This window comes from Triturus cristatus, chromosome 6 (assembly GCF_964204655.1).
Source record: "Triturus cristatus chromosome 6, aTriCri1.1, whole genome shotgun sequence".
NCBI classification, from domain to species: Eukaryota; Metazoa; Chordata; class Amphibia; order Caudata; family Salamandridae; genus Triturus; species Triturus cristatus.
In genome coordinates, this window is record NC_140589.1 from 778,584,829 (window position 1) to 778,598,035 (window position 13,207).

General features: G+C 41.4%; 1 protein-coding gene across 1 annotated transcript in view; it reads right to left on the bottom strand.

Moving 5' to 3' along the window:
• Positions 1 to 13,207, bottom strand: part of RWDD1 (RWD domain containing 1) — a 148,030-nt gene that overhangs the window by 67,621 nt on the left and 67,202 nt on the right. Inside the window, exon 4 of the mRNA XM_085611346.1 lies at positions 8,920 to 9,063. Within this exon, the coding sequence (XP_085467472.1) occupies positions 8,920 to 9,063 (144 nt within the window). The remainder of the gene's footprint in view (positions 1 to 8,919; positions 9,064 to 13,207) is intronic.

Sequence of the window (13,207 nt, forward strand, 5' to 3'; positions counted from 1 at the left end):
GAGCAGAGGCTGCAAGCGACGCAGGACTCAGTAAATTAAGACTCTACCAAGAACATCAATTTCTTTATTTAAAGAACACATTTGTCGACTCCTGCCACAGCAGTCACCATGTACTTTAGGGATATAATTCTCAGCCGCTGAAAGTATTTCCCTGGCAACAATCACTTTAAAAAAAAAAAACTCTCAATCTCATATAAAGACAACACAGGCCCGTCTCACAAAGGGCCAGTTGCCCATCTTCCGTGCTCAAACTGGGTGACTTACAGAATGCCAATGTCCTGCATTCACTAACAGGGACTGAAAGTTGTGGACAGAGGAGCAAATCCCTCCATATTTTCACCGACATGGTTTACATTTCTGGACTTTTCACCTACCAGTCATTTCTAACATGTGTGTTAGTCTAAAATAGTTCAATGTCTAGTAACCAAGACTACCACACCAAGAATGCACCACATTGACACCTAAAAGTCCCGGAATAAAAACACTGTGTGTGATGCCATGGAGTCAGGGGGCCACACTGAGTAGAGAGCATATCAAGAAACCTGAGTGATAAAAAATAATCTAGAATGTGCCTAGTGCTTTGAACTGTGATGTGAGACTTATTTCAGGTGGTGTTAGAGGTGTGGTCCAACCTGACAAGTTTGCAGGATTGAGAGAGTTCACGCAATGTGTGTTGCCGACTGCAATCAGAGTTCAATTCACTGGTACATACGGACAAACTACACACAGACTACTGCTTTGAGCCCCTTTTGAGCGTTGTCAAATCTCCTGGGGACTGCCACAAGACTTGTGTCTTTACTTCAGTTTATTTAATAAGCATTTCTGGCCACTAGCCTGCAACATGTCTACATTTGGGATCAGACTTAGAATCTGTTTTGATAAGCTACAACATGTTTTGAAAACGTACAGTGAACAGTAAATGTCAGTGAACCTCTGCTCCAATCGGACATCGATGAAATAATCACTTCAACTGTTTTTAAGCTTTGCAAAAATAAAAGCGCAGCCTCCGTGGTAGGTGAATGAAAAAAAAGGTAATTTGGATACCTACCTTTTACCAGCTACTTAGCAGCAAAGCAATAACCTCCTGCTGCCACGTGTTTGAGCACATTAGACAAATTTGATATACTTCCTGTAGTCTGAAATGAAAATAGCAAAGGTCCAAGGTCTTTTCGGTGTTCTACCAAAATATAGATGTTTTAATATCGACCTGCACTTATACGGACAGCATAATATCATCTAACAACATATTCTCAAGGTGAGCAGATGTAGAGCTAAGAATAGTAAATCTAATTTGTAGGTGACCGACATGTTTATTTTTGTTAATAAAAAGAATTTACAAAAAAAAAAGAATAGTAAATCTATACTTCCAACATATGGTTAGCTTGTTTTTAGCCGGTAGTGTGAAGCCCACATATGTGCAGGTCAGTATGATTGACTTTGAAGTTGCAACAAATTGTCTGGCTTGAAGGTCATCACTCTATTGTAATGCGGTCTATATGACCAGTGCAGGAATGAAAGTGCACTCTTTAAAAATAACCAACAGAGTTTGCTCTGACTCACTGTTTAATAAATGCTGTTATTGATCTCTTTGTTTGTCCCTGGCAGCGATAAGTGTGGAGGAAAGACACTCTATTTCACTTGCCCTAAGCAGAATAAAATTTAAATTGAAAGTTTTTTCTCCTTCTTTTGTTCTACTATATAAAGTAACATTGGTGCTCTGCCTGTTTCGAGGTGCAGCTAAATTTGGTAGAGTTAAGGCATCAACAAAAAGAAAAATGGCCCGATTCAAAAAGAATTCTGAAACGCAAAACCAAAGGCTCCCATGCACAACTTGCATAGATTTAGATATTTGTGTTGATGTATAAAATCAAAAGGTGCACTTACAAGTCAAATTAAATCAAATCAAATTTAGCTTTATTCGGTTTTCAATTTTGCGCACAAAAAAACCATAAAAGCACAAATTTATTAGTCATTAAAAAGTTAATTTAAAACGTGAAGACAGTTTTATCATTTCATATTGGTACTATTATACAATGATTATAAAAGGGAATTAATATAAAAAGTTAAAAACAAGATTTGCAGGTTTTAAGAATGTTTAAAAATTCAGACATGGGTGCATATTTCATAGAGGGACAAAGTTCAGAGATATTTCCTACATCTGGTAATACATTTCAAGAATCAGACAATTTTTCTTACAAAACGTTCATTATCTAAAAACTGCAGTGCAAGGTAGGCCGGACGACATTAGCTCGTACCCCAAATTTACTAGATGTAAACAAAATTACAGGTTTAGGAATGGTTAAGAATTAGGACCCGAGAGCACGTTTTAAAAGAGGGACAGAGTTCAGAGATGTTTCCTACATTGAATCGTGCTTTTCAAGAAAAGAACAATGTTTCTTACAAAACATTAATTATCTAAAAACTGCAGTGCAAGGTAGGGCGGACGACATTGCCTCATACCTCAAATTTTCAAGATGGGTTTAATCCACCTCCTTCTCAGCTCTCGATAAAATGTGCAAAATAATACTATGTGGAATGTTGATTGGGGTGAGACTCCGTCGCAAGGACAATTTGGCAAGTCAACATAAATCGTATATTTTCAGGTGTGCTTCCAGTCCACCAGGTATAATTTGGAGGGTAGTTCACACGCTCAATAAACTACTGGAGTAAGCACAGCGAAATGCAAAGCGCTATATACGTGTGTGTATATATATTAGATTTAATTTTTTTTTAAAGGAATAATCGAGGAAAAACATTTTTCATATGGGAAACCCCTTCATCTATAGTGCAATAAAATATGGGGGGTACCATTACCACTCTAGAAAATAACACATCCCAGCCTCTTTCAAGAGTAGATCCACATGTGTGTCATGGGTGGGAAATGCCTTGTGTTGGGCCTGGCCATTAAGGGTATCCCCAAACTTTTTGCCTTCCTCCTGTATTTATCTGACCCATTTTTGCTGGTTTTAGGTCTCTGGGTACTTTACCACTGCTGACCAGTGCTAAGGTGCAGGTGCTCTATGCTAAGGTGCAGGTGCTCTATGTCTAAAATGTAACGGTAAATTCATGATTGGCATATTTGATTTACTAGTAAGTCCCTAGTACAGTGCACCAGGGGTGACCAGGGCCTGTAAATCAAATGCTACTAGTAGGCCCGCAGCACTGATTGTGCCACCCAGATGAGTAGGCCTGCAAACAGGTCTCAGGCCAGCCACTTCAATGTCTGTGTGTGCAGTTTTAAAGTGCCATTTCGACCTGGCAAGTGCACCACCTTCCCTTTTCCTACATGTAAGTCACCCCTAAGGTATGCCCAAGGAAGCCCCATGGACAGGGTGCAGCGTATTTAAAAGTCAGGACATGCACTGGTGTGTATGACATTTTCTGATAGTGAAATACTGCTAATTTTGTTTTTCACTATTGCACAGCCTTTCTCTCCCATAGGGTGACATGGGGATTGCCTTAAAATATCTTTTAAGTGTAAATTCCCATTGGGAGCAGATAGAGATCTGGAGTTTGGGGTCACTGAGCTTACTATTTAAAAACATATCTTTTTGAGACGATTGTTTTGAATTGTAAGTTTGAAAATGATACTTTTAGAAAATGGCCATTTTCTTGCTTAACCATTCGGTGCCTCTGCCTTTCTGCAGAATACATGTCTCGGTTGGCTGAGAGTTAGGCTCTTGTGCATTCACTCTAGACAGTCACACAAAGAGAGCGGAGGTGTTCCTTGCATATTCTGAAGAGCTATCACCAGGCTGATAGGCCTTCCTCAGCTAGAATGGTGGGAGGAGTTATTATTGACAATTGAATAGGTCTGTGCCTGCCCTCATACAAAGCTGTCTCCACCCCTCTGTAGAGTGTCTGGAGCCAGGTGAGGGAAAGGTAGGGTCTTGTGCACTGCAAAGCTTTCCTTTGAAGTTTGCCTATTTCAAAAGGTAGAAAGGGGTAGAAGTACTGGACCTTGACAACCCAAAATCCAAACACTTCTGGGTTGAGGACATTTTGCCATGAAGAAGAGCTGGATGCTGTAGATGAAACTGCCACTCGGCCTGTTGCTTTGCTGTGCTGGCCTGCTGCTCGCTGTTTCTGTCATGGGAGCAAAAGGACAGGACTTTGCTTTCTGTATCCTGCTACCAAGGTTCTCCAAAGGATTGAGTTGAGCTTGCCTCCTGTTAAGAAGCCTCACGGCCACCAAAGACTTCACCCACTAGTACCTAGGCTCTTCTGCTGGGAGTCCTGACTTGCCAAGTAGTGTCAAATCCACTTCCTGGGCCTTCAGAGTGCACTGTGGTGATTTAAAGGAGAAAATCCACGCATCAACTCCCAGTGTCTTTCCTATCCGATACACCGCAGCAACATTCGATGCATTGGCACTGCCAGCACAGGATCGTGGTCCCCACTTAACGCAACAGCCGCAGGCCCTTACAACGTAAGCCCCAGCTTTCTGTTGCAGAAGAACCGCTGCAGCCTGAGCTTCGAACACCGCATCACCGAAGTACGTGACACATGGCTCCAAATCTGACAAAGCGCCCGCTTCATCGATGTGGAATTGACAACACAGCGCAACCCATCAACACAACGTTCCTGTGTGCCGATTTCTTCATTAACACCACACAGTAGTCTTGTGTCCTCGGCCGATGCATCACCCCCCCCCCCCCTGCAGTAAGGAACAGGCGCATCACCTCCCCTGCTTAGCAGTAAGGAATCAACGCATCACTTTCCCTGGCAGTAAGGAACCGACATCACCTGCTTTTTCGGCGCTTCAACTCCCCTGAGCCCCGCGCAGTCTTTAAATTTTGATGCTCATTAGGTCCTTTGTCCTAATCACGAGCATCCATTGATTTCTATGGACTAAACTTGCTCAACCTTTGAAAAGTGGTATCTTGACTTGTTTATGTTGGATTTTTGTCATTTTGGTCTTGTTTTAGTCAGATAAATATTGGCAATTTGTCCATAATGGTGTGGACTCATTTTGTAGTGTTTTCACTGTGTTACTGTGTGTGTAAAAATACTTTACCCATTGCCTCTGGGATAAGCCGGACTGCACTGTTCCAAGCTACCAGGGGAGTGAGCATGGTTTATCTTAGCTCTGTGCCTCCCTTACCCTGACTAGGGTGAAGGTCCCCACATGGACAGGGTGCAAACCACTGCCAACTAGAGACCCCACTTCTAACACCTATCTAAACTGAATAGTTAGGAGAGGAGAGTTTACAGCCTGTGAATGAAATACCCAATGATCCACATTCTGTCTTTGCACCTCCTCACATTATATTCTGACCTCCTTTTATCACCTAGTTTCAATATTTCGTTCTTTTCATCCTTTAATTCAATTCCTCACTCTCTTTCCTTACCTCTGACTACTCTTTATAGATGGCACCTAGATATCAAGAAATAGTGTCCCTCCAACAGGTCAGTGCGAGTGTTCTGCCTCTTTAAAGCAAGTCTTCTAATTCGAGATTTATACGCGTGTTGCAAATATTTACAAATTCTGAAGAGGATCTCACGTGCTGAAATCCTGACGGGGGCTGGGTCTGTTTTTTATCCTTTCAAGGTCAAAATAAGGTCATACTTAATGAAGTTTACACTGGTTATCAACTGCATTGAATAAATGGTTAGTGTATAAATAAGTCCATTATGTCCTAAAACAATATTTGGGATTGTCTAGTAAAAAGACATGTAGGACAGCTATTTTACCAGTGACGCGCTACTTTAAAAATATCACAAAACTATCACTTTTTTTTTTTAATCAGACATTTAGTAATTTTTGCTAAAACACACCAGGAGTAGCAAATATGCCCCAGTGTGTTAAAGCTCAAAATAAAATGTGTAATTTGAAAGAAGAAGAAGAAAAAAAAAAAGTATGGCATGCGTTAACTAACGTAGCAGACTACTACTTTGAGATATATATATATATATATATATATATATATATATATATATATATATATATATATATGTATATATTTTGTTTAACAGTGGCCAATGGCTTAGGAAGGCACACTCAGCTCGCCTGCCTGCTGGCATACCTTTCTCCACTCGCCTCAGTCACCAATTAATTTTTCTTTTTTGCCGACGCGTTTCAAGGCTCTCTGCCTCTTCTTCCAGGGCTGGTGCGACAGAATGCAAGGCAAACTCGTTTTTTCTCTTTCTTTCAACATTTTATTGGTTCATAGCCTCCTAGTGGGCTGAGCTTTCAGCACGTGTTTGACAGAGTGCATCCTGGGACATGTTGTCTTAAAAACGAGTAAAAGTCTTCCCTTGGTAGGTGCATTGCATCATTGTCCATATTTCGCATATTTTAATCCTTTTAGTAAGGTAGGGAAATGAGGTGAATGCATTTTGGAATGGCGAGGCGAGTGGAGAAAGGTATGCCAGCAGGCAGGCGAGCTGAGTGTGCCTTCCTAAGCCATTGGCCATTGTTAAACAAAATTACTTACACGGGCGCCATACCGTGGGGAGGAGCACCATCTCATGAAGAAGAGAGGCTGCGTTTGGTAACTATTGCCGGATTTTCATGCAGCACAGCGAGCCATTTCAAAATGCATTCACCTCATTTCCCTACCTTACTAAAAGGATTAAAATATGCGAAATATGGACAATGATGCAATGCACCTACCAAGGGAAGACTTTTACTCGTTTTTAAGACAACATGTCCCAGGATGCACTCTGTCAAACACGTGCTGAAAGCTCAGCCCACTAGGAGGCTATGAACCAATAAAATGTTGAAAGAAAGAGAAAAAACGAGTTTGCCTTGCATTCTGTCGCACCAGCCCTGGAAGAAGAGGCAGAGAGCCTTGAAACGCGTCGGCAAAAAAGAAAAATTAATTGGTGACTGAGGCGAGTGGAGAAAGGTATGCCAGCAGGCAGGCGAGCTGAGTGTGCCTTCCTAAGCCATTGGCCATTGTTAAACAAAATTACTTACACGGGCGCCATACCGTGGGGAGGAGCACCATCTCATGAAGAAGAGAGGCTGCGTTTGGTAACTATTGCCGGATTTTCATGCAGCACAGCGAGCCATTCCAAAATGCATTCACCTCATTTCCCTACCTTACTAAAAGGATTAAAATATGCGAAATATGGACAATGATGCAATGCACCTACCAAGGGAAGACTTTTACTCGTTTTTAAGACAACATGTCCCAGGATGCACTCTGTCAAACACGTGCTGAAAGCTCAGCCCACTAGGAGGCTATGAACCAATAAAATGTTGAAAGAAAGAGAAAAAACGAGTTTGCCTTGCATTCTGTCGCACCAGCCCTGGAAGAAGAGGCAGAGAGCCTTGAAACGCGTCGGCAAAAAAGAAAAATTAATTGGTGACTGAGGCGAGTGGAGAAAGGTATGCCAGCAGGCAGGCGAGCTGAGTGTGCCTTCCTAAGCCATTGGCCATTGTTAAACAAAATTACTTACACGGGCGCCATACCGTGGGGAGGAGCACCATCTCATGAAGAAGAGAGGCTGCGTTTGGTAACTATTGCCGGATTTTCATGCAGCACAGCGAGCCATTCCAAAATGCATTCACCTCATTTCCCTACCTTACTAAAAGGATTAAAATATGCGAAATATGGACAATGATGCAATGCACCTACCAAGGGAAGACTTTTACTCGTTTTTAAGACAACATGTCCCAGGATGCACTCTGTCAAACACGTGCTGAAAGCTCAGCCCACTAGGAGGCTATGAACCAATAAAATGTTGAAAGAAAGAGAAAAAACGAGTTTGCCTTGCATTCTGTCGCACCAGCCCTGGAAGAAGAGGCAGAGAGCCTTGAAACGCGTCGGCAAAAAAGAAAAATTAATTGGTGACTGAGGCGAGTGGAGAAAGGTATGCCAGCAGGCAGGCGAGCTGAGTGTGCCTTCCTAAGCCATTGGCCATTGTTAAACTATATATATATATATATATATATATATATATATATATATATATATATATATATATATATATATATATATATATATATATATATATATATATATATATATATATATATATATATATATATATATATATATATATATATATATATATATATATATATATATATATATATATATTAACTAAGTTGTGATTTCAAAGTTTAAAATACTGTTACATTTAGTGTAACTGCATAATTTCTTCCCAGCACAAGAAAAAGAACAGGCATTTAGGTTGGACACAATAGGTCTAATCCACAGAAATGCGATATTCAATGTATTTAATATTACCAACTTTCTATGCTTTATACAGCTGGTTTGACTGTATCAGAACACAAATGTTTTAAAAATTCCTCACAAACCTACTCACTTAACACCTACGTTTAAAGCAAATTTATGACTTTGCATAGATTAGTAAAAAATATCCACTAGTTGTCTTGGAAACTTTTGCAAGTCCTACAACTGTGCATGTGCTTCAATTTCTCTACACTTACTCTTAAGCACTTTTCAAAAAGGAAGACAATTTAAAAGAATAATTTGGAAGTAGCACCATACGTTTTTCCTCTGCTAGGAAAGTTTTTTTTATTTTTTTAAGGCGCCATTCTCCACACAGCAAAATACTACGGAGGTGCTACCTTCCAATTCCTGGCCCGAAACATTCTTTTGTGTGTGAAAACCTAAAATATTATGAGCGCTTAAATGCATTTTGTAAAGCTACCACAAATCGCCCATACCACAAATCGCCCACTTTCACGAGCAACCCTAAACTTATTGCCAAGAAACATCCGGTATACAATCTAAGTTTCCATAACCATGGTACTATGTTTAATCAAATTGCATACATATCTAAAGTGCCAATTCTGTGGAGTTTACGGCAGCAGATGACCTTTTTCCACCTAGATTTAATTCTCTTGCACAAAAGGTTTGTGCATTGGCCCTAAAGCGTGGAAGAACATTCGGAAAAGCATTTGGAATGATGCCATAATAATAGAAATGAAACTGTGCTCACCTTCTCCGCTTCCTCTTCTTCCTTCTCCTTCTTTACCTTTTCTTCCTCTCTCCGCGTTTTGATCTGATCAACTATCTCATTAAGTTTTTCCTGAATTGCAGAGACTAAAGTGAAGATCATTACCATTCCCAGATTCTCCTCCACCTGTAAGAGGAAAGATATGCATAATTTTCATCACGAGTCAAATAACGTTTTGGATACATTGAAAGAACAAGCTAGCAATGGAAAAAGATTTGTGTGAAGGATAAGTGGAATAAGCATCCGAGTAGGCGAGCAAAAACCTTAATAATCTAAATCCTTAAATCACTTTTTGCACAGTTCTTTCTACTTTAATTTACTTGGGAAATAAACATTTTAAACATACTTTTCAGTCACAGTCAGCATTAAACTACCTCATGGTGGAACAAAATTATGCTAAAGTGAAGTTAACAGAACCATTACCATGCTCTTAACAATGTCTCTTTAATGTGAACGTTGTTTTCATGTTTCGCTCTTCACTACTACAGGGAGGTAGTTGCATGCAGCAGATGCTGAGGAGCACAGCTTTCCTTCGTCTGTGAGAGTCCTAACGTTGCAGGTTTGTCTTGGTATTACAGCAGATTATGCTTTCAAACACCACACTTTTGGAAGAGAAAACGTGTCATTTGGAAAACATCCTGCTTACTAACTTCTTGACATCAAGTTATCAGGTCCTTCATTAGGTTTAATAAATGTTAGGCAAATCCAAGAGTCAGAAAGAAAAACTTGGAAGAAGGCGGCACCTCTGCAAGAATGTTCCAGCAGTGTTCCAGGAAGTAACAGAGCACAACCCTGCTTTATTAACTGGAGGACACATTGATCCGAGAAATGCTGCTAACCGTTCCTTCTCAGATAAATTATGTGGTTTAAATAACTTAAATTGGGTCTGCAATTGGTAGAACTAAGGCGGAAGAAAGAAAAAGGCTGCTGTAGTTGGCAACACCGGACTTTGTCTCTGCCTCCGTATTGGCTAAAAAAAAAAAGACAATTAAGCAGGAAGCAGGGGAGGCTGTGTGGGCTTTCTTGGTTTGAAATACTGCTCTTTTGAAAATACACTGAATTTTCAAAACAACTGATGGAAATAGTGAACAGGAGATACTAATTCCAATGACCTCACTATAGTCCTGCTTTGCCTGAAGCACTTTAGAGAAGAGTGAAGCATCTTTCCAAATAACCTGTGTCAAAAGGCATAATCAATAAAATTGTCCAGGATGTCCCTTGAAAATTCGCTTGAGCATATCAAGGAATGTATACTCAACAAAACACTGGTGTTCATCACTCAAACCGCAGGCAGTGCGGTCTGTCCATCCTTTACATGAAGCCGCTTGGTGCTCTACTCACAGACAATAGCAACAAGATTCATCAATAAGCAGAAGATACACAATCTACATGAACGTCTCCTACACCTACGATCCACACATCCAATGCCCTAAACACTGCTTACACATCATCCAGACCTGGATGTCCTGAGTCTAACAGAAGCTCAACCCAACCAAGACAGAATTGCTATTATGTGCTAAGAATGACAAACAAGACACAGTACAAACCTAGCTCAATGCCATAAACCTTGATGGCTTTGACCCCTAACTTTCACTGATTGCCAAATCACTTAACTTCACCCTAGACAACAACCTCTGCTTCAATTAACATATTACCAAAAACACAAAGACAGTCTGGTACCAGATTTCTCTTATAAAGAACGTCAAACCATTTATTCCAGAAAGCAACTTCATAACTGCTACTTCCTATTACTAATCGAAATAAATTTTAACTTTGACCATGTACTGCATTCAACTGCCTGTTTTTTCTTGGTTTGTGCAACAGAAATGCAATATAAATACATATATACATCTACTCCTATCTTCATAATTATTTTACATCGTTGTAGACACATTTACTAGTTATATGAAAAGTGCTTTTGTGTGCAGGGAGATCAATCACCTACAAGGTGACCATCTCTCATTAGGTGTGAGTGTAGCATGACAACAAGCATGATGCGTTGTAAGTATGGAGAGGCAAGCTACCGGAATCAAAAACCCCCTGCTCTGTAATATACAATCACTTTTACTCATTGGAATTGTGGCAGGAAAGGCATTTGCCGTTAACTTGGCAGAGGACTATTTCATCACCAGGTTTTCTGGGGATGCGCTGAAAGAAATGTGAAATTTGATGGACCTGAACAAAGTGGCTGGGAAATCTGTTTAGTTTCGGACTAGAGCTCAGCTTCCGCAATGCAGCTGAAGAGAGATCAAGAAGTACAGCTTTATATAACAGAAAGAGTCGCTGTCACCAGTGCTGTTGGTCACAGAAGCAAATTAGACTTTTCTTCAGCAATAGCCAATGAAAGTTCCTCAGAAGTATTCTAGATGACCATAACAAAAAAAAATCTCTTCTGTCATACACCCAGTTGAATGAGGCGTGTCACCCAGTAAAGGTGCTGAGTCTACTCGCATTTTGCCTATTCAAGTACAAGCCAGTATCACAGTCTAGGAGAGGACACTATATCATCATAATCAGCATCATACTCAGTATGTTGGCCTAGTCTTCGTAACTCAAGAGGGCATGAACTGGTGCTGAATAGGTCTTTGAAATCTGCAAACTTATCACAAGAAGGCAGATGCGGTTGCCAGGACCCTGAGATATACGCAATACTTTGGAGTGATGGGCGGCGTGCAACCACCCCCCCCAAGACTACCCACCGAGACAATAACTTTCACCGCTGGAGGAAGAAAAGATGGTAACACCCACATGCATAGGCTAACACCATAACAACTGTTTAAGTTTAATTGTTTATTAGGTAATGACACATAGATTGTGCTAGTAAGTGAAATCCATTACAGATACTACATAATACCTAATCACACAAAGGCCCCTGGAATGAGAACATTAGACTATAAGGCACACATGGACGGGATAAAAATGGGAACATCACCCAAATACAAGATACTCTGACATATGTGGCTTATAGCCTATAGAAATGGAAAGCACTGGGTATAGTTTCTGTGTATATTGTATATTTAAGTTGGTGACCGCTATATAGCCATTGTCTAGGCGAACAAGAAATTATGAATATGTGTGCAATACTTCACCTATCTTGAGATAAACTATGTAAATGTAAGAATGTGTGATAACAAATGCCAATAAACATTTTAAAGAAAATAAAAAAAGAAGGCAGATGTTGTGTCAAGGGATCATCCCCAAAAATGCCATCCTTTTCCAGGCACATGACAAGATCTTCTTGACCTCCAGCATTGCAGAATTAATTGAAAAGATAAATTCACTGCCAACGATACTGTCACTAATGGACTGTCTTTTTTTAAGAAGCTATATTTTCTGTGCCTATTTGCCTTTAATTTCTTTTCTGTTGGCCTTTCAACTGCCGTCTGACCTGGGGAGTTGGCTCGAGTGAAGATTAGGGTGCCAGCTTTATCATGGTGGTTTTAAGCACAACAGGGGGTAGTGGAAAAGAGCAAAAATTCAAAGCAAAGGGGGGAGGAGCCTAGCGCTTGACCAAGATGGCCGCGTGAGCTTTGAGCTCCCGAGACCCTCGTGCCCTCCGTCGTCTATCCTGTATCTAATCCTGTTTGTATGCATGGCATCGTGTAGATGACCTGTCAAGGAGGCGATTGATGCCACCCGAGGTCGAATCGCCCACCGGGAACCGGAGTTATGCATGGCGGAAGATTGAGGCCTATCTCCAAGGGATGCCAGGGGCTCGAGTTGGCAGGATGCCCGACCTCTAATTGAACAACAGCGGCAAGGCGAGGTGTGAACTGCCGGACGGAGGTCCCTATCCTTTCACTTTCACTTTCTCGCCCTTTGTCTGCCCAGCCCAGGGAGTGCTCACGGCGGCCTTATTATCATTAGGACGCTCTGCCTGCCACACTGGCGACCCATCGCTAGACGAAGCACTCCTGATCTCTCTCGCGGAGAGAGGGCAGTCCTGATTGAACCGACTTGCTTGAACCCACCATGTCGGGCAAAGCAGAGGTGGACCGGCCGAAGCCTAAGGCCACCAGGCGGGGAGCCTATACCCAAGCCAATAACATGGACCGCTATGCCCAGCAGAGGGGGTCACCGGGTGCACCGAGCCAGTCCCCGGACACACAGAAGACTGCCTCACCCTTGGCCCCGGAGCTCTCACTGCAGGATGTCATGGGCGCGCTCGACGGGCTGCAGACTTCGATGGGGACACAGTTTGATGCCCTGGCGCACAAAGTGGATACCATCTTGGTTGATGTTAATCTGATCCGCGCGGATTTGGGCAAAA